Here is a 20,933-nt window from a genome sequence, read left to right on the forward strand (position 1 = left end):
CTTCACAGTACCTTGTGAGGTGGAAGAGCAGAATTTATTGCTTACATTTTGTATACATACATAAGGGATACTGAGGCTTAGAAAAGTTAACGTGTCCTTTCCCTTCAAACTGTACGGTGAACCAAAATAGAACTAATGAACCAATTAACCACCACATAATTAATAAAGTAAGGTTAATATTAAAATTATATTTTGAAGTTAAAATACCTCTAAAGTATTAACATATCTCTAATGTTAACTAAATATAGTGATTCCTTATTATCCCTTGTTAAGCTAGGGTGTTCTTAGCTGCTTTCAAATACTGAATTAGATTTCTAACATTAAGTATACATGAATCCATTTCTTAGGTAGGTACTTTAAAAAATCTTGATGTCAAAAAAATCAGTTTTTCTCTGTTGAAGAAAAAAAAATCAAGTTATCTCTTAATATTCAAGGTAAGGCCTCTACAAACAAGCAACTAGTTCACTCCTCTTATCTTAGAGATATCTAAGAGATAAGACAGAGGCATCTAAGTGGTAATAATGACAAGGACAAAGCTGTTTTCACATTAACACTTAAAACAATTTACTATATGCTGAAGGACTGAGTAAATGTATGAAAATATTCTAGAATGTCAAAACTCCCACTTCATGGGCTTGAACTTTGGAAGGAAGGTTGCACTGGAGTGCACTGTAGAAAAGTGAAGAATCTGTTACTCCTAGGCAGGAAAAACTTGGGTTTCTGGTCACTCCCCCAACAGAGACACTGGGAACTCTTCCCAGCTCAGTAACGAAGCAACCTCAGTTCCCACACATATTTCAGGACCTCTGTTTTCTTCTTACAAGCCAATCCCCGCTGTAAGGGACTATCTGAAAAGGGATAGCACCTACTTGATTCCTGGTGGTTCAGATGCTAAAGAATCTGTCTGCAATGCAAGAGACCAGGGTTCGATCCCTAGGTTGGGAGGATTCCCTAGAGAAGGGAATGGCAGCCCACTCCAGTATTTTTGCCTGGAAAATTCCATGGACAGAGGAGTCTGGAGGGGTACAGTCCAGGGGGTTGCAAAGAGTCGGACACAACAGATCGACTTTCGCTTCACTTCAGATATTTCAACTACCCCCCAATCATCCTGAGAAAAACTTCACTTGAAGAAACTGCTCAATTACTAGTCATTCATGGTACAGTTTTTTTTTTTTTTTTTAACAGATATTAGGCACATCTGCTGTTGCTGGAGTTCTTCTGTACTACAGTGATACTTGAAAAAAAAATTGAGATTACTTACCTTTAAAATCACCCTCATGTTAACTCAAACGTACAGAATTATTTTTATTTACTAGACTCTTTCTTTTCTGGAGATTACTAATTATTGCATTAATACAGCACACTGAAAGGTACTGCATACTCCTTCGTTTGTTTTTAATTTCCCTAATGTTTGAGTTCTGCAGACTTGTCAGTTATAACAGAACTTCAGGAACAGGAGTAACTGCAAAGTTATCTGACACCAATATGCCTAACTGCTGACAAAAGTGAACCCCCTCCAAAAAAATGTTTTAATACAAACAGTACTCGAACTGAAACCATTTAAAAAGTGAAAACTGTAATCACCCGTAAGTTTTTAAATACCCTAATGTGCATCTGCCCTCCCACCCAAAGCAAAAGCAGATGGTGTGATTCTGTTTCTTCCCAGTAACATCAAGTACCCTTTGTTAAAATTCACAAAGTAGGAAATCTTTAGCAGACACAAAAGATGAAAGATGAAACTGCAGCAAGAGAGCATGGCAAATCCAAAAGATCTATTAGTGCAGAAGTCTACTGGAAAAAAAACAACAACAACAAAAGAGATAGAAAGAATTAACAAGATACAATAAAAGTTATGTCTTTAAAGCAGTAGATTGTAACAGGGTGGGAAATGTTTAATATGTGTCCTCCTGAAAAGCAGTTACCATCTTTCAAATTAAAAAAAAAAAAAAAAAAAAAAACAGCTGGTGTATTTTCACAGCATCTAGATTTATTTATGGTATAAAGTCATAGAATTGTATTATTATTATTCCTTTCCCACCCTGGCAGAGAATAAACATGAATTCAGAAGCACAGTGGAGTGAAAACAAAGGAGAGAGAGAAAAGGCAGCAGAGAAAGACAGAAAAGGTGAATACAGAGCTACAGAAGTGTTTATTGAGCATGCTACAGAGGTAAGCAGAGTACACACAAAAGGAAATTAAACAACCATCAAACCTCCCAACTTTGTTAGAAAATTAATTTTTAATTGTGCCGCTTTCAAACTATACTGAATTTTACATTTCTAAAGATGTAAAAACTCAACTAATAGAAAATATACATGACCATTCTGTCTACATAGATAACAGAATCTATGAATCTTGAAACTAAGTACATCAATTTCAAAAAAGTATTGGTCATTTAAACAGAATCAACAATTCAGATTGACAAGAACTGTTCAAATTAATTTGACCTGTAGATTCTGAGCCATGTTTTTATTAAAGTCAGATCTATTCCTAAATACAAAATATTTTGAAGATTTATTAAAACTGAATATTACAATGCAAGGTAAATTAAGACTAAAGGCACATAAACTTTGGTCCCACCTGGTTGTCAGTTTTAGAAAACTGCCACAAAATTAATCTTCCTGCAAATTTTCGCAGTACACTTTCTTTTATCTTTGAAAAATACATGCACCAGTTCCTGAACTAGCTAGACCGGTCTGCACATGCTCAGAAATCCACAACCATATTCCAAATCTTAATTACAAACTAAGGATGGCAATATATATTTAAATGCACATAAGTCATGTCAACTTCAAAACATCTACGAAAAATATTCAGCCACAAACAAGACATTACTTAGTGCTGACATTTATATGATACGTCCCACAAGAGTGTGTACAAAAAGGTTAAGATTCCACAATGCTTTTCCACATAGGGCTCAAACTTACAGAAATCACTTTGTTGTCTTAAGAAAGTAATACTCTGCATCTTGTTAATTTTAACTAATGCCTACATTCATAACTGAATCTAGACCAGAATTGTGAGATACAAAAGGCCAATGTTTTTTTTAAAGCAATAAAGCCTAAGGTAGTAAAAACTGAAAAGAAAAAAAAAAAAGCTGCTTTATTCTTTCCGTATCATGTATCTTATTTGATTAAATAAAAAAATATGACAAGCCGATAATTCAAAATAAGTTCCAAGCAGGAGGAAAAAAAAACTTAACCTTTTTACACACCCCTGCCTAAACATATTGTTAATTCCCATTTAACAATGTGCCCTAGACAACCAATTCCTTTTTTCTAGTAAATGCACAATAGCAACACTAGTTTCCTTTTTAAGGCACGTATGTCAACTAAGTTGAAAAAGGAAAGTAAAATTCAACTAAAATTTCAAACAGACAAAAATGGCTTTCCTACAGAACAGATGAAAGAGAGCAGTTAATAACTCTGCCTTTACATACGCCATTTCATTTTATAACCAAGGAATGATAACAGCATGGAAAAAAAAAAAACAAAAACAAAAAATCAAACTCTGGTCCCCACTTTTCTGAACAGTCAATAGGTGATGACACCAAACAATGTGATTCACCCTCAATCTTCATCTCCCCCCTTTTTTAAATTGTTGACTTGGAGAAAGACACTCTCAGATGATGGTTTTCACCAAGGTTATAATTATGAAGATCAATCAAGGCCTGAATAGCTTCTTCCACTGTCGCCATCTGAAGAAGGGCCATTTTGTGATCTCTTCTGAAACAAAATTATGAAATTAGATACTTCATAAAAATCAGAATGGCTTAAATACTTTTGCTCATTTCAGGATCAAAAGATATCTAGAAACGAAAACAACTACTTGGAGAAAACTTTTACTTCTATCAAGTCACTAATTTAAAGACAAGAAAGCTTGCTTACTGAAAAAACTTAAATGCTTTCACAGTGCCCCCAGTGTTAGCAAACAGTGTTCGGAGATCTTCTTCTGCTACTGAAGGACTGGGAAATTAGATGGAAAAAAAAGAGTAAAAACATTATTAAAATTTTTTTTATTTTATTCCTAAAATGTATATCCTTAATAAACTACTCCATCTTTAATACTTACGGGATATTGGATAGGTGAAGGGTTGCAGAAGGAGGGAAAATATTCTGAAAATTTTTGGATCCAGGTTTCTTAAAACGATGCAATGGGGAATTACCAAAATCTTTTGTTAGCCCTTGATCATCAAGTCCCTCTCGAGGTAGTTGTACAGTCTGATGTTTAGACAGAGTAACACGAATAATTTTTCCATACATCTTCTGTCCATTAAGATGATTCATGGCTATAAAGAGGAAGAATGCCTGTTAATAAACAATATCAACATCCAAAGCAAAAATATTACAATAATTCTTAGAATAGTTGAAATACCTAATTTTGCTATGGTTTTAAAATAAATCACGAATTTACAATAGCCACTGGTGACAAAACAAATTCATTTGCACTCAACAAGGCACTGAGGCAAAGAAGCCAGCTTCTTTCATAGAATGAAAACCCAGAATGAGTTTCTTGACAGTCCTGCTGATAATGCCCAAGGAACTTTAACTTTTTCTCCCTTCTGCTCCATATCCTAATTACCAAGTCCTATGTAACCCTTTCTAATTATCCCTCAAATTCATCTATTTCTACACTTTTCACTGCCATTACTTTTTATCTGTATAACTCAAATCAGTTTCCCAATTCATCTTGCTAGATTTTTCTCTATGTTCCTCCATTCTATACAAATCTATGTCACTACCTGCTTAAAATCCTTAAGGATGAAGCCTCAACTTATTCAACATGTCTTCTACATTTCTCAGTCTGACCCTAACATCTTTCTCAAGCCTCCCTGAATAAATATTTTATTGATGATTTATAATACTAGTAACTTTGTTAGTGTTGAGAATCAAATGGTAATATAAAAACCATCCTGACCCTCATGGAACTTACAGTATCTTAGTACTATCCTCCTTGTACTTAAGTTTTCAGGTGTACAAAACATTTTTTTTTTAAACAAATGCTAGTATTTCACCTTTAGCCTGGTGCATGCTTTTCTATTTATAATAATTTCCTATCTCCTTCACAATCTTTCCTAAGCTATTTGTCAGTGTTATTTCCTAAAGAGGACCCTTTCTGCACTCTTCAGAAAAGGTTCAGAACCTTAGTAGATAGTCCCCATACAGTTCTATTTCTTTTTATAAATTCATCACATTTTAATTATCATCCTCCTTCAGACTGTAAAATACATGAAAGCAGGAACCAGTGTCTCTACCCCAGCACACAGCACAGTGCTTAAACACAGAACATCACATGCCTACTTCTTGAGGCAGCAGTTGGGTTACTTTTGAACTAAATGAACTGGTCTGAGATTAGAGAACAGTTATACGTTTTATGTTTTATTCAAGTAGTCACAACTGAAGAAAACCATGTCATAAGTCATATAGTTTAGCTAAACTGAACGTCTATTTGACTACTCAAATCAAAGTATTAGAGTATTAACAACAGAGAGGTAAAGACAATATGGAAGAGCAGGGAACTGAGAACAAAATCCCTACTCTCAAATGTTTTTAATTTGATTAGTACACTACAGTACACAGTCTGACACAGGAGATACCCAGAACTTGTTAAATCCATGCATCTTGTCATACTTACTTGTATAGAACAAACCAGTTAAATATAAAACAGGTCTGAAAAGGAAAATGCTATAAAAGTATAAGGTACCATTCTGAAAAATCTTTTTCATTTATACTTCCCTAATTTGTAAAATCAAATTTACTCTTCCAGTTATAAGATAAAGAGGTACTAAGGATGTAATGTACAACATGACAAATATATTTAACACTGCTGCATTTTATAAATACTCCCTCTACAGCACATTTTGCTAGAGAGTAGGTAAAGATCTATTATGAAAAACTATACTTTTAAGATGGCAGCTACATATGAACTAAAAACAGTTGAGGCTCTTTTGTAAGTAGTTCTTGAAAATACGAATTGGAGAAATAAGATAATTACTTTAACAAAGAACTACTTTTTGGTACTTCCTGAGAATTCATTTAATCGCTGAAGATCAGTACACTATTTCAAACATAATTTACAAATTCTGTTATTCCTAAACTACCTAATTTAAGAAAATTCTAGTATATTAATTAAATAGGCTATAGTAGAAATGGAAACATCTTTAATGTCTGCAAATTTAAAAATTCTGGTCTAAAATGATTTAACATGGCCTCTAAGATTTGCAATAATTCCATTCACACTTGACTACTACTGACTATACCTTGCCATTTATTTCTCCCATACTACTTTTTGAACATAAAAATATTTGCTTATAAAACAACTATTTCCCAAATAGAGTCCCATGAAAACCAAAAAGAACAGAGTCCATAAACAAAGTATATTAAAAAAAGTTTCACTTATTTTTTTCAATAGCACATCCTAGTTTTGCATAGGATTTGTGTGTGTTTTAAAGGCATTAATGGTGTGAGTCCACATTTTTATGGAAATATACTTCAAGAAAGCAAAATCTAACCTATCAGCAATGAGAAATTTGCCACTACATATAGTCCAAAAACTACGTCATGGTACGTAAGCAAAGCTTTAGTGAAAAGATAAAAATTTTATCTTTTTAATTTATAAAAATTAGGGATAAAACATTTTAAAATGTAAATAAATACTGTTAGGCAGTGAATTGCATTATCCCAAACTTCATATACTGAAGCTTTAACCCCTCAATGTGACTATTTGGAGGCAGGGCCTTTACGGACGGAATATAGGTTAAAAGAGGTCATAAGGGTGAGGCCCTAATCCAGTAAGACTGATGTCCTTGTAAGTACACGAAAAGATATCAGCACCTTAGAGGCTGAGGAAGGCTCCCAGGAAAGGCAGTGTGAGGACATATGGAGAAGGGAGCTGGTCTGCAAGCTAGGAAGAAAGTCCTCTCTAGAAACCAAATCTGTTGTCACCTAATTACTAGTCTCCAGAACTTAAGAAAATAAATTTTTGTTGTTTTAGTCACTCAGTTTGTTGTATTTTGCTATGGCAGCCCAAGCAGACTAAAACAAGTATAGTAAAAATTAAAGCATCATTTATTTAAACAGTCCATATATAAGAAACCAAAGAGCATCCAGAAGAATTTGATTGAACAGGTACTTTCAACCATAATGACTGTGTATCCCTTATTTATAAGGGTAATGTGGAGAGACTGAAAGCAAAAGGAGAAGGGGGTGACAGAGGATGAGATCATTAGCATCACTGATTTAAAGGACGTGAATTTGAGCAAACTCTGGTAGATAGTGGAAGACAGAGGAGCCTGGCATGCAGAGAATTGAACACGACTTAGCGACTGAACAACAGACACCACCCACAGTTCACACAATGAGAAAAAAGAAATCAAACATTTGAGAATGCTTTGTCAACTATGAAACACTGTAAAAGGCTTCTTATAAAGTACATAAAAATAATGACAATGACTATCCCTAACCAGAGTACAGAAGTGTACATAAGCAGAAAAAGAAGAAAAGAATAATGAGCATCTATGACATAATCAAGGAGCTTCCCTGGTGGCTCAGATGGTAAAAAATCTGCCTGCAATGCAGGAGGAGACCTGCCTTTGATCCCCGGGTCAGAAATATCCCTGGAGAAGGGAATGGCAACCCACTCTAGTATTCTTGCCTGGAACATTTCAGGGACAGAGGAGCCTGGTATAGTCCATGGAGTTGCAAAGAGTCATATAGGACTGAATGACTAACACACACACACACACACAATGACACAATCAGCACTTTTATAGAACTTCCACTAAAGATAGACATCTCCATTTTTTAAAATGGAAAGCCAGATATATAAAATTTTATACATTGCCTGATGCTGCTAAGTCCCTTCAGTTGTGTCTGACTCTGTGTGACCCCACAGACGGCAGCCCACCAGGCTCCTCCATCCCTGGGTTTCTCCAGGCAAGAACACTGGAGTAGGTTGCCATTTCCTTCTACAATGCATGAAAGTGAAAAGTGAAAGGGAAGTCGCTCAGTCGTGTCTGACTCTTAGCAACACCATGGACCAGAGCCTACCAGGTTCCTCCTTCCATGGGATTTCCCAGGCAAGAGTACTGGTGTGGGTTGCCGACAATTCATTGCCTGGGCTACCCTAATAGCTGGTAAGAAACTGAATTTCAAACTTCTATCTGATGCCAAAGGCTAAAAGGTCTGGTTTATCATATTGTTAGTCTGTGAATCTCACTGGATATAATAGCACAAATACACTAGTTTTTACACCAAAAATGGCAAATTTCAAAATTAATGATGTGAGTACACACAGTCTGAGGTACCATCATCCCCAAATCTTAATGAACAGAATTATAAGCTAACATTATACTGACATTTACAGTCAATCACACTGTGAATATGCAACTACCTTCTGGATTTATGTGATTTGACTTTATGCATGAAGTTGAATGAGATGCTAATTAAGTGATCAATTATTTATCTAATAATGTAAGTGCAACTTGTTGAAGTACATTTTAAGGTTCCAAAAAGGATTAAAGTGAGGAATTTAGTTTTTCATTTTATAGTAACCTGCTATCTCTAAAATACATTCATGTAACTCTTTACTAAGTTCAAATACTTTCAAATGACTTTAGAAGAATTAAATTAACATGGCGTTAATCAGGATCCCATGGACTATATGAACAGTTAACTTCAATTATAGGGAGTAACCAGAAATGAAAAATGCTAAGAATCTTTTAATATATATATCATAATTCTTAGGTGAAACTGTTATTTCAATCTTGAAGCCAAAACCTTTTTCCATTAAACTCCGAGCAAGAAATGGTAAGAGAATAGCACAAAAATACAAGTATGTTCATCATGTACAACTATACATATTAAAATATGAAAATTAACAAGACACTGTGAACCCTGGCTATTAATAAACAGCTTCTTACTGATATAAAGGAGTTTGTTTTTATTCACAGGTTTACATTATACATTTGAAATCAGATTGAAGCCGTATAGATGACACATAGTTTATTCTTACCCAGTTGTGATTGGTTTCCATCAGCCATCTGTATTAGAGCACTGTCTTTCTTATTGTACAAAATCTTCACACGCTGCACATCTCCATAAACACCTTTTTTGGAGCCACAGAGAGGTAATCCAAAAATGGAATTAATTTTTATGTGCAAGTCAGCTAAAGATTATCTTTCTGACATATTAATGAAACATTCAGACATCAACATGATCACTCATTCAAACTCATCATTCTCACAAATGAATAAAGAAGATCAAGATTTTGAACAGTGAATTTTGAAAAGAATAATTTCTGATAAACCCTCAAAGCTATGTGAATGATATTAAATTAAAGACCATGCAAAATAAATCAGCATGCATTAAAACAAATTTTGTGTCTATGGAAAGTTTTAAATAGCAAAGAAAAATAGCAAAAGATTTACTATTCAACTTTAAGCCAAAGTGCTAGCTACAAATAAGAATTAAGGTGAAACAAAAATCAAATCAATAATAAAAGTATAGTGCTAACAATAACATACCGAAGAGGGTAAACAGACTTTGGGGCGTAACCATCTTTAGAAGGAGAGAAGAGCAAGCAGCGTAAGACAAGAAGAGAGAAGAGTCGAGGAAGAGCGGAGATGAACAGATCATCCATAACGAAGGGTGGTTCCCGCAGAATGGTGAGGTGGTCATGGATCATGGTTCAAGGCGGTTAATTGGGGCAAGTTGGTCCGAGGAACATTTGTTCAAGCACAGAAGCATGAACATAGGGAATGGAGACAGGGAATGAAGACAAGGACAAGGAAAATAAAGGATAAGACAGGGAAGGGAATGGGCATTTGGGAAAAGACAAGGAAAGGGAAGGTGAACACACAGGGAAAAGGATGAAATGGGGAAGGGAAACAGCAATGCAGAAGAAAAAAATAAGGAATCGGGGAACAAAAAAAAAAATAAAATATAGGTCAGTACATAGGAAATGCAGGATTTGGTCAGAAAATGGTTGGTTTATGTACTGTACAAGAAAAACTGAGTAAAATGTAGTCATCCAAGACAAATATGGGTAAAGTACATCTATATCAAAGAGTAAATTACAGCATTTCATCTCAACATAGGGAAGGAAAGCATGCATAGGAATTTTAAACTTTGAACTTTTAACTGCATAAGCATGGCTGGTTATGAAATGCAGGCAAAATTCTTAAAAGAAAAACAAAGGCACTCTGATTCAAACATTTTAGCATGCACAACTGTGAATGACTATAGTATTAAATGATAAAATAACTTAATGTTCGTATTAACAGAGGCCAATTAAAAATGAAATATTCAAATTAGACATCATAAACTGATACATTGAGCTTCCCACATTTCATACCAGCTTCCATAGCAATCAAAATAAAATATACCAGACATAAAATGTACAACTAAAGAAAATAACTCAGCAATAAATTTTATTTAACAGGGTGGGAGGGGTTTGGGGAGAGGTAAAGTTGAAAAATATTTTTAGAAGACAATGACTAATAACTGCAAAGAAAAAATTACTAAGAAAGACTGGAAGAGTGCCTCGTCAAGATCTTTGGAAGAACCTTCAAAGAAAAATGTATTAGAGTAGTTCACATAAAATAAGATTTAAAAAAATGCAATGACACATAAGCATGAAATGAACAAGCAAATAATTAGAAAAGGCAAAGAGCAAAATTGTTTTACAGTTACATCTGCAAATTAGATATTTGCCTTTGAGAACAACAAAAAGATAAAAAGCCAAACTATAGTACTTCACCATATTTTTCTTAGGAAAAATAGGTAGTTAGGTTAAAAATATATATATATATATTAAAAGAGATATGACTAGCTACAGAAATAAAGTATTACCTAAACAAGTACATAGATTTTATTTGGAAGTAGAAACACACAGAAAATACTTTGACTAATGAATGTACATAAAAAGAAAGGCAAGTGCAAAATGAAATAAACATGAAAAACTTTCACAAATGAAATGGAGTTAAAAAATAGACATTAGAAAATTATTTTACTAACCTCTTCATTTAAATTGCTAACCAACAGGACTGTATTGCCACCAGCTGAGACTCCAGGCATACCCACTCGGCCAGCAGCAGCTGCAGCAGCTGCTGCAGCAGCATTTGGAATAGCCAAAGGACTCAGAGCTCCTGGAACAGCTGCAACAGGAAGCCCTAATTTTAAAATAAAGCATATTTTACGAAACACACACAAGTCGTTTACAAAACCAATTTAAGCACGATGGCTGATGGCTTGGGGCTGACCGTTCCAAATGGTTCCTGAAAGTTAATTTTTGTAACATTTAGAAAAATTGTTTAAGTAGCAGAGAAAATTCACTGGTTTCAATGAAATCATTAAGTATTAGAACCAAGGTACATACCTGTATTATGTCACAAATTAAATATATAACATTCCATTTCCTATGGAAAAGCAAACAAAGCAAAAAGAATGTACTTCCAAGTCAGAGACTTATAAAATTCACTTCCATGGTTCACATAGTGAGGAGTCAAATCTAAAAAAAATAACAAGTGCTATCTTCTTCATAAACTTACTTGAAATCAGACAATTATAGCTCACAAAACATATATAGCAAATTCTTCATTCTTAGAAACAAATCACCTTGAACATACATTATATAATGTATTCAACTGACCTAAAGAAAATCTTACCAAAATTTGTTTTCCTTAATTCCATACTCAGGTAGGTGTAATATAAGTCTTTCAAACACAACATTTGCCCCACAGAAAGAATAAGAGAAAGTCAATATAGCACACCAGTATTTTCCTATCCTTTACCTACCAGTTTGAACATTTCCTTCTTATTTCTACTGTTCTACTTTCCAGTCTTACTATTGCTCTGTCATCTTCAGGATTCTTCATTTATTCCACAGAATTCCCTTTGTCTCAGCATCTTTAATCTACTTTTCAACAATTAATAAACTTTGATTCCTTTCATTCCTTATATTCTTACATACTAACTTATTTCTTAATAAATATTAGTTCACTAAAAAAAAACAAATTACATGTTTTTTTTTTTCTTTCCATGATAAAGGAGATAAACATTCAACCTACATAAAATTAATTCATGACATACCTGGGTAGAACTGGCCCTTAGTACTGTTGTCCCATAAATTCATGTTTTATTTCTTCTTTTCAGCTTTCTTGTACATGTCATAAGGATGTACTGTTAACTCTGGTGTCAGATCTTACTCTTTTAGCCACGTTTATGTTTTTACTTTACAGAAACTACTATGACCTTTTATTGGCAGGCTGAAGCTTCTTCAGGATTGACAATTCTTAACCTCTTTAGTTTTCGACTTGTAAAAATTTTCCCTCAGATTTCCTTTGATCTTTACTGAGTACCTTTCATCAGTGGAATGGTGTTTCTCATATATGTTCAAGCTCTGGGTGAGTTTACAGGTTTTTCTCCCCCAATACAATATTTTGGGAGTCCCCCCTTTTTATTATTTCTTCACTTTTATTTTTTAGATTTTTCACTCTTTGTTTTGGAAAATTTCCAACATATACACAAGTACAGAGACTAGAATAATGAGCCCCATGTATCCATCATAACTGTTTAACAATTACTAACTCAAGGCCAATCTTGTTTCATCTATTCATCAATTTCATTTTTAAAGTAAATGCAGAAATAAGGATCTAATTTTAACACAGAAACTCCTCATGTCTAATCATTATTATACATACTAAGTAATCTTTAGCACCTTTTAGGATCTACCACTTTATTCTATGGTATTACTAACTTCCCCATGTTAAATACCATAGATCCCGTTATACTTCATAGGTTGTTTCCATTTAACATTCAATGGCTATCTTAAAATGCTGCCAATGTAAAGATACATTCCTAATTCCTAGGTATGTACTCACAGTCATTTTGTTCCTGCATATTCTGAGATATGTAGGTTCCCAAATTATAGTTCTAAGTAGTTTATCATTTTTCTTTGTTGCTAATTCAAGAAAAACTAGTAATTCATGAAACACGTATAAAACATCAATACATTTGCTATATCAGTCTACACACAACAGCCTAGGTAAACAAACGCTTCATTTCTATAGAAAATGGTTTCTTCTAAAATACATCTCTACCATGCCAATACACAATTAAACAATCATAAAACTTCACCAAAATATTCAAAGATGATGGAAATTTTGTTCAAAGAAACTTTAAGTCTAGGATTTATAATGGAGATACCTTGGTAGTACAATATTACTTAAATCATCAAGCCTTATCATGGAAAAACAATCAGAGAATTAAAAGTAAAATTAATTTAAAATAGTAATTAAGAATTAAAGTCTAGGCTAAAGCCCCCTTTTAAGTGTGAAAAAACCTGACTTAAGGCCAGATTTTAATAAACATTACACTTTAGTAAAAACGAGACTAATAATTTTCTCATGAAATTTTGTGACTCAAAGCAAATACAATTTACCTCCTCCTAGTAAAGCAGCAATGGAAAGCTTAGCAAAAAGTGGAATGTAAGCTGTGACGTCCCCAATGTAGTTGCTACTGCCCAAATGCTACTTCACGGTCTCCATATTTCTCCATTTATTCTTACCATGCTGGATCACTTGGTACTAAGACAAATGATCTATCATCTTGCCAAATGATCTTCCTTCATTTTAGGCAGTCCAGAGCATGGTGAAAAATACTGTCAGAGATGGAGTCACTGTCCTTAGTGCCACTAGCGTGTACTTCTCCTTCACTATTCCTTCTCCCAAGCTGGTAACTTAGAAAAACTATTTCAGTCATCTTTTGCAGTTCTCAGTCACTAGAATAGTCTTGCAGTTTTTACTGGACCTTTAAAAGCCTCTGAAGATAGATCCCACAATTTCTTTCAGTATATTCTTCTCTAAAAATTCTGTCAACCAGGTAAATCTCAACGTCTGCTACATAAAAACAAAAACCTACGAAGTATTTCATGATGCACTATTTATACTGTAATAATAAACTCTGGAAAGAAATTCTGTATTGTATTTTTCATAGTAATGTTAACTTTTAGCCATGAGAGAAAACAATACATTCACTATCTTCTCTTTGTAAAAAAACATATAGAACATGGTATACACATTGCCTCTAATGAACTACTTTTAGCTGTGAAAACAATTTGAATGATTAACATCTTTAAGGTAGCAAATATGCTGTAAAAAACACTATCTATGCATACTGATGACGGGGGATAAAAACACCTGTTTTACTTCTAGAACCGCTATTGTTGTAAGAATCAAGTAACATCAAAGAGCTTCATATACTACCAGATGCTAAAGAAAAGGAAGATGTGACAGGGATCCTTTCTATGTGAAATGATCTTCATTAGCTGGGCCACCCAGCATTTTGAGTGATTCAGCCATTTTATAAATTTCCTGTAATAGTTCTGACACATTACTAGCCACTCCCCCACTGAAACTGATGGCAACACTGCCACATATCTATCTGATAGAGACTCAAAGTCCATGGGGATAAAGTGATTTTAAGTTATACATCTATCCCTCTATCCCCTCAGGTCACATTCTGCTGAGGCACACAGACATTCCTTGTCCATCACAACAGAACAAAGAATTAAACTGTTTTTGATAACTTCTCTTAAACCACTTGCCAATTTTATCTGTAATTTTTAATAAGCTTATTTTAGAACAGTTTTAGATTTGTAGAAAAATTAAACATTCTCCAAAGTTCCCATAACCTGGGCACCCCTGTCCCCCCATTATTAACATCTTGCAGTAGTATGATATACTTGCTATAATTCATCAGCCAGTATTAATATGTTATTATTAAAGTCCATAAAGTATTCAGACTTCCTTAATTTGCATCTAATGTCCTCTTTTCTTGGCTTCCCAGGTAGCGCAGTGGTAAAGAATCTGCCTGCCAAAGCAGGAGACACGGGTTCGATCTCTGGGTTGGGAAGATCCCCTGGAGAAGGAAATGGCAAACCCTCTCCAGTATTCTTGCCTGGAAAATTCCATGGAGAGAGGAGCCTGGTGGGCTACAGTCCATGGGGTTGCAAAGAGTCGGACATGACTGAGCACAGAATGTATTCATGTTTTTTATTTCAGGATGCTATTATTAAATTTAGTCATGTCTCCTTAAGGCTCCTCTTGACTATGGCAGTTTTGTCTATGCTTTTTAAAGATGCATAACTTGTTTTATCCTTTCATTTCCTATTCTAAAACTTCCATCCAATGTCAATTATACCATTATCTTTTCATCTTATACTTCTTTTCCCTGTTCAAGACATCTATCTATTGACTGTTATTCTCACATATGACTCAACAGAGGATTTGGTGGTGGGACTTTTGAGGTTTATCCTAATTCATGTAGTATAGGGTCCTGGGTGGGGAGGGCAGTTTTTACAATATATTTCCTGATTTGAAAATAAAAATTTTACTTTTGACAAGAATGACAACTGCTATTCTTTCCTGAAACAACCCATTCCTCCTCTCCCACCAACTTTCCCTTCAATTTCTATTTTAGCCTCTAGAACCCATTTTTCTTTTGTCATTAACAATTTCACTTTTATTCAATGTGTTCCTTAGAGAAAACGTTTAACTAAAAGCTTGCTTGATCCTAATGAAACTTCTCTTATAACCCTCATTTTTATCTCCCTAAACTCTTCCCCAAAGGGAAATAAGGGATGCATTATTCATCCTACTATCCCACCATCCAATGTTACTTTCCAACTGCTGTTCTTCTATCACCAGTTAGAATGCCTTTGAGGTTAATATCATGTAAACATCTCTCATCAAAACAGTCAGTCACTGGGACATTGTCTCTCACGACATAAAGACTTTCACACCTTATTTCCTTTTCCTTGCTCAGCTCTTGTCATCCTGCAATCTGTCCGACATGGTGGTCTCATGATTCCTTAACTTCTACCTTGATTTTACTATATCAATCTATTTTATCAACTTCTTCTGCTACATCTTTGACTTTCTTCTTTCACCATTCATTGCTAATATTTAAATCCTCTTTCCTGACTCCATTCTTCCATCTTCTTGATTCTACTTCTATACCAACCACTTAAGCCATTTTTAGACTATATGACAAATCCACTTCCCTTTCTATTCTCCCTTGATTAGACTTTACTATGTAGCTGGAGCATTTTGGCTTGCTCGCTACTCATCTGTTAATGCTCTACTGTGCCAGGCTTGGATAAATTAAATCTTATATTGTGGACATGTCTTCATCTGGGTTTGTAAAATATTAAAGTGAAAACACACACACACACTCAAAAAGCATATGAGTCCACATTTTGTTATTCAACATTAGCTGATTTACTAGTTTGTTTTCAAGAATTCCCTAAAAATCTACTAGACTCCTATACCCGACCCTCATTCTTATGTTCAGCAAATATCTTGGAAGACTGAGATGAGAATTCCCTTAAAATGTTCAACCAACTTCAAAAGTTCTCCCTTCTTTCATCTGTTCCCCTTTCTTTATGAAGATACAAATGGTGAGAAGAAAGAATACAGACTGTAAAAAACTGACAACTTCAGTTCTGGCTCCAACTCTGCTCCTAAATTTCTATGTGAGCTTGACAGAAGTTCCTTTTAGTTCTCACAATGGTCCTAAAAATTTTCTATATATTTTGCCTCAACACTTCCATTATTCTCAATCCAATTCACTACAATCAATTCTAGGATTTAAGCTAGCCTTCAAAACAAATACTAGCTAATATGAAATTTCCACTCATTATATGTCAGGCATTGTGAAAAGTTCTCTGTGTGCATTAACATATTCAATCCTCACAACACTAGCTTTAGAACATGGGGATTACTATCATATCCATGACAAATGTGAAATCTAAGACAGCAAAGCTGAGCCAGATTTTGAATTGAGGATGTCTGGATTTTGAGCCTACACTCAAAATGATTATGCATACTTCCTTGCTTTTCAACTACCATCCCATTTTTCCTTCCTTCCAAGAGTGCATTACTTCAAAGAGGAGTAAATATTTTATCATATTTATATTCCTAATTCTTTATAATTTGATTTATACCCATTCTTATGAATAAGAATAAACTTTATGGTCACTACTAAACTGAAAAAGCACTTCTAATTTTAATCTTATTTTATCCCTTGATCTCTTGCTTCTTTTCCCACAACATAAATGTACACTGCTTAAAGTTTCAAGACTTTAGCCCTCCTGCTCTTTTACAGTTGGGAATCTTAAAGTTTTTTTTCTTTCAGTTTTATTGAGAGATAATGTACATACAGCACTGTATAAATTTAAGGTGTACAGACAGCATAATGATTTGACTCATACACCATGAGATGATCACCACAGTTAAGTATAGTGAACATCCATCACCTCACAGATAACAAGAAGAAACAGGAAAAAAATTTTTCTCCTGTAATGAGAACTCTTAGAATTTACTCTTTCATATATAACATACAGCAGTATAAATCATATTTATCACATAATACTTTATAACCCTAGTACTATTTATTCTATAACCGGACGTTTGTATTTTTTTGTCCACCTTTATCCCATTTCTCCCCATCCACAAGCCCTCTGTCTGATCTGATCTCTTTAAACCAAAGTTTTAGGTATCAATCCTCTGGTCTTTCAAATTCTCAACCCCAAAGAACTCTTTCCTAAGTCCTAGGAATGAATATCCTACTGTCTAGGTCGACTTCTCAAGTTTAATTCCTCATGAGTCATCATATCATCAATTCCAAGTCTTACTACTTTTATGTTTAATTTTCCTCATGTTTCTTTCTTTCCACTCTCATTTCTATCCCTAGTGTAGATTCACAATTTTATCTTACTTAGACTAATAGTCTCCAGTATACTCCTTAGGATAGCATCCATTCTAAGATCCTGACCCAAACTTAATTCTTTTTCTCCTCACTGCCTTTCATGTTTTCCTATGCCCCTATGCCTCATTCACAACTGAATACTTGTCAACTTCCTAAATATGCAAGATACATTTTCCTTCACATCTGCTCATGCAATGTTTTCAAAATCCTTTCTTCTGGACTTCCCTGGTGGTCCAGTGGTTACAAATCTGCCTGTCAATACAGGGGACATGGGTTCAATCTCTGGTCCAGGAAGATCCCACACGCTGCAGAGCAACTAAGTCCGTGAACCCCAACTATTGAGCCTGAACTCTAGAGCCCATGCTCCACAACAGAGAAGCCACCACAAGGAGAAGTCGCACACTCCGATGAAGAGTAGCCCTCGCTCACTGCAAACTGGAGAAAGCCCTCACACAGCAATGAAGACTCGACATAGCTAAAAACAAAACAAAAAGTAAGTAAAAATAAATAAATCCTGTCTTTTTATCCCAATCAAATGGCTTTTGGCCTACAATGCCCTTCAACTTTCTCTTTTGGATGATAAAGTGCCCGTTTAATTATGCTCTAATACTATAATAACTATTACATATTTCAGTTTGCCTCATAATAGATATATACTCAGATGCTTGCTGCCAGATTATAAGCACAGAAATTGTGTAATTTCTCTGAGACCCTACAGTACCCAGCACAGTGCTAAAACCATCAAAAAATGCAATGAATGAATAAAGCAGGACGCCACTGAGTTGAGGCAGAGTCCTTCAAGGAATGTGAAAAGCTCAGTGCAATTACTTAAGGGTAAGAAAAATTCACAAGGGTGCAAAAAAGGAAAGGAAGACTCAGAGATAAAATACCATTTTAAAATTAAGATTAACAGGAAAAAGAAATATTGACAAATGAAGAGAGAAATATGAAGCTAGGAAGAACTCACACAAAAAAAATCTATATGAAATTTCCTATATGTATCTATTGCTTTCTTGGTACATCTTTAGAGACTCAAAACCTGTATAATATTTACCTCCTTCAGATAAGAGGAGCATTTCATATTTGGTCACAAATACATACTTTTTATTCTACTAATTGCAGAGACAGTAGTAACATACTTTAGAAGGCTTTTCTTTGTTTTAGTTGCACCACATATACATAAGTGTCAACTCTTAAAAGCAAAATTTTTTTAAGATTAAATTTACCATCTGATTTGATTTAGAATTATCTTCTATACCCAAAGGCAGAAGTTGATTACCACTGAACTCAGGCTGTTTAGCTTTAAAAATACGAAGCCAGAATAAATAGGAAAAATGTTTTCAAATATGTGACAGGCTATCATGGAAAAGGAGAAGGTAAATACGGGATTAGTAAAAGAAATTCCTTAAAGCTACAGCTGAGAACAATATAATCAATGACCATAACAAAATCAGTTAAGCAAAGACTATATTATCACCCATTAGGAACTTGGGAATGAAAAATTGCATCCAAGATAGTTAAAAAGCGGCCTATGAATTTACATTTTAGTACTACAGTTACAAGTTTATTCCATTTGAGAATGCTGGTGCATGAGTAAATGCAAACTGATGCATTAATGTTTTTCTCCCAATGTTTTCGCCCATTGTATCTTCAAAGTATGCTATTACCATTTCATTTGCTCAGAAGACAAAAAAAAATTTTCCAGGTTTAAAATGTTAATTCAAATATTATTTAAAATATACTAACAGAATTAAATAAACTCTTTAAAAGGTCACTGCTTCAAGTTAGTTTGTGATTCACAAGTGAAAATTTTATCCAAATTTAAAAATGAACAATTCAACCTCAGCTCTTGCAACTTCCTTTTTAGAAGGGATATTTTAAAAACTGGAAAAACACAGTATTTTTAAAATTCAGCCATAGAAAAATAGAGGATAGTTTAATAATCCAAAGAACTCAACGTTTTCTAAAAATGCACACATGGAAAAGTAGGCAAGCTCAACTACAGTTTCTAAACTCTTAGATGTTAAAACAGAAACAAAATGAGAAAATCAAATTTATTGGACAGGTATTTTCATGAACTTTGGATGAAAAAAATTCTGATTTATGTTGAAAATGATAAAATACTGGCTTTTAAATTATGTAGTTTTTAAAAACTTTTGTTAGTTTTGAGACTCAGTGATATACTTTAAAATGGGTGTGGTTCAGTACTTCCAGGAAATATTTCTAGGATGTTTTCATATTTGTGAGTAATTATTTTGGTCTCTTGGAGCTTTCAAATGTGACTGCAATAGATGAATTATTTGGTGTGATTTTCTGGCCATAACTGTCTTTGCTATAATTAGTCTTAGAATATTATAGATTAGGATTTTGCTAGTTTAAGACTTTGGTATGTAAGTTTTAATGTATATTTTGTGAAAAAATAAAAATATAAATTCAGTTTACTATCATATAATATACACATGTATATGAATGACCATATATAATTGGTTTACATATATCATATATATATGAATGCTCATATATACATATAAATACACAGGCACACAGCTCCTATTCTGGATCCAATTATAGAGTAGGTATACTCATATTTGGTTTTGTCATCATGAAATAACCAGGTTAAACACTGGATGGACTTGGCAACAAAAAAATCTGTCATAGCAACAGAAAACATCTCACTATATAAAAAAAGAAGGAAATTAAAACTACAGGCTTACCAATTTACTATATGCATGACATTATTCTACATGAACTCCATAGGGGGAAAAAAGGTAGGCTAAAAGGCTTAGCTAATCTGTAGCACATTTCATTTTAATGTTTATTAGAAGGACAGATTGTTGGAGCCACACTGCCTGGCTGGCTCAGGCCCTCACTAATGATGGGAATTTGAGCAAACTGCTAATCAGTTTGTGTTCCAGGCTTTAAATCTGTAAAATGGGGGCAATAAGGATAAATTCATTTAAGAATGGTGAGGATTAACTCACAAGAGGGTTAAGAATGATGCACTGGCATATACTCAATAAATGATAGACTATTATCAATACCCATATGCATCTACCTTTTGGTTTCTGGGATTGGGACAATTCCATTCTAAAGCACAATATTTTAAATGTTTTTGCCTCAAAATGTATGAAATGAAGAACTGTAAGCAACAAAGGTGGAATCTAA

At 34.1% G+C, this 20,933-nt stretch overlaps 1 protein-coding gene across 4 annotated transcripts in view; it reads right to left on the reverse strand.

Annotated features, from left to right (window-relative positions):
- Window positions 1-2,130: 2,130 nt before the first annotated feature.
- PTBP2 (polypyrimidine tract binding protein 2) overlaps window positions 2,131-20,933 on the reverse strand; it is an 85,745-nt gene continuing 66,942 nt past the window's right edge. The window contains exons 9-14 of one of the 4 annotated variants that reach the window (XM_070367629.1): window positions 11,016-11,155; window positions 9,524-9,557; window positions 9,013-9,105; window positions 4,072-4,288; window positions 3,888-3,965; window positions 2,131-3,722 (exon numbers count right to left, since the gene is read on the reverse strand). In XM_070367629.1, the coding sequence (XP_070223730.1) occupies window positions 3,593-3,722; window positions 3,888-3,965; window positions 4,072-4,288; window positions 9,013-9,105; window positions 9,524-9,557; window positions 11,016-11,155 (692 nt within the window). In that variant the 3' untranslated portion in view covers window positions 2,131-3,592. Of the gene's footprint in view, window positions 3,726-3,887; window positions 3,966-4,071; window positions 4,289-9,012; window positions 9,106-9,523; window positions 9,558-11,015; window positions 11,171-20,933 lie in introns of all 4 variants that reach the window. The other 3 variants (XM_070367628.1, XM_070367627.1, XM_070367626.1) reach the window with 3 other exon arrangements.

Source organism: Bos mutus, chromosome 3, assembly GCF_027580195.1.
Source record: "Bos mutus isolate GX-2022 chromosome 3, NWIPB_WYAK_1.1, whole genome shotgun sequence".
Taxonomy (NCBI): Eukaryota; Metazoa; Chordata; class Mammalia; order Artiodactyla; family Bovidae; genus Bos; species Bos mutus.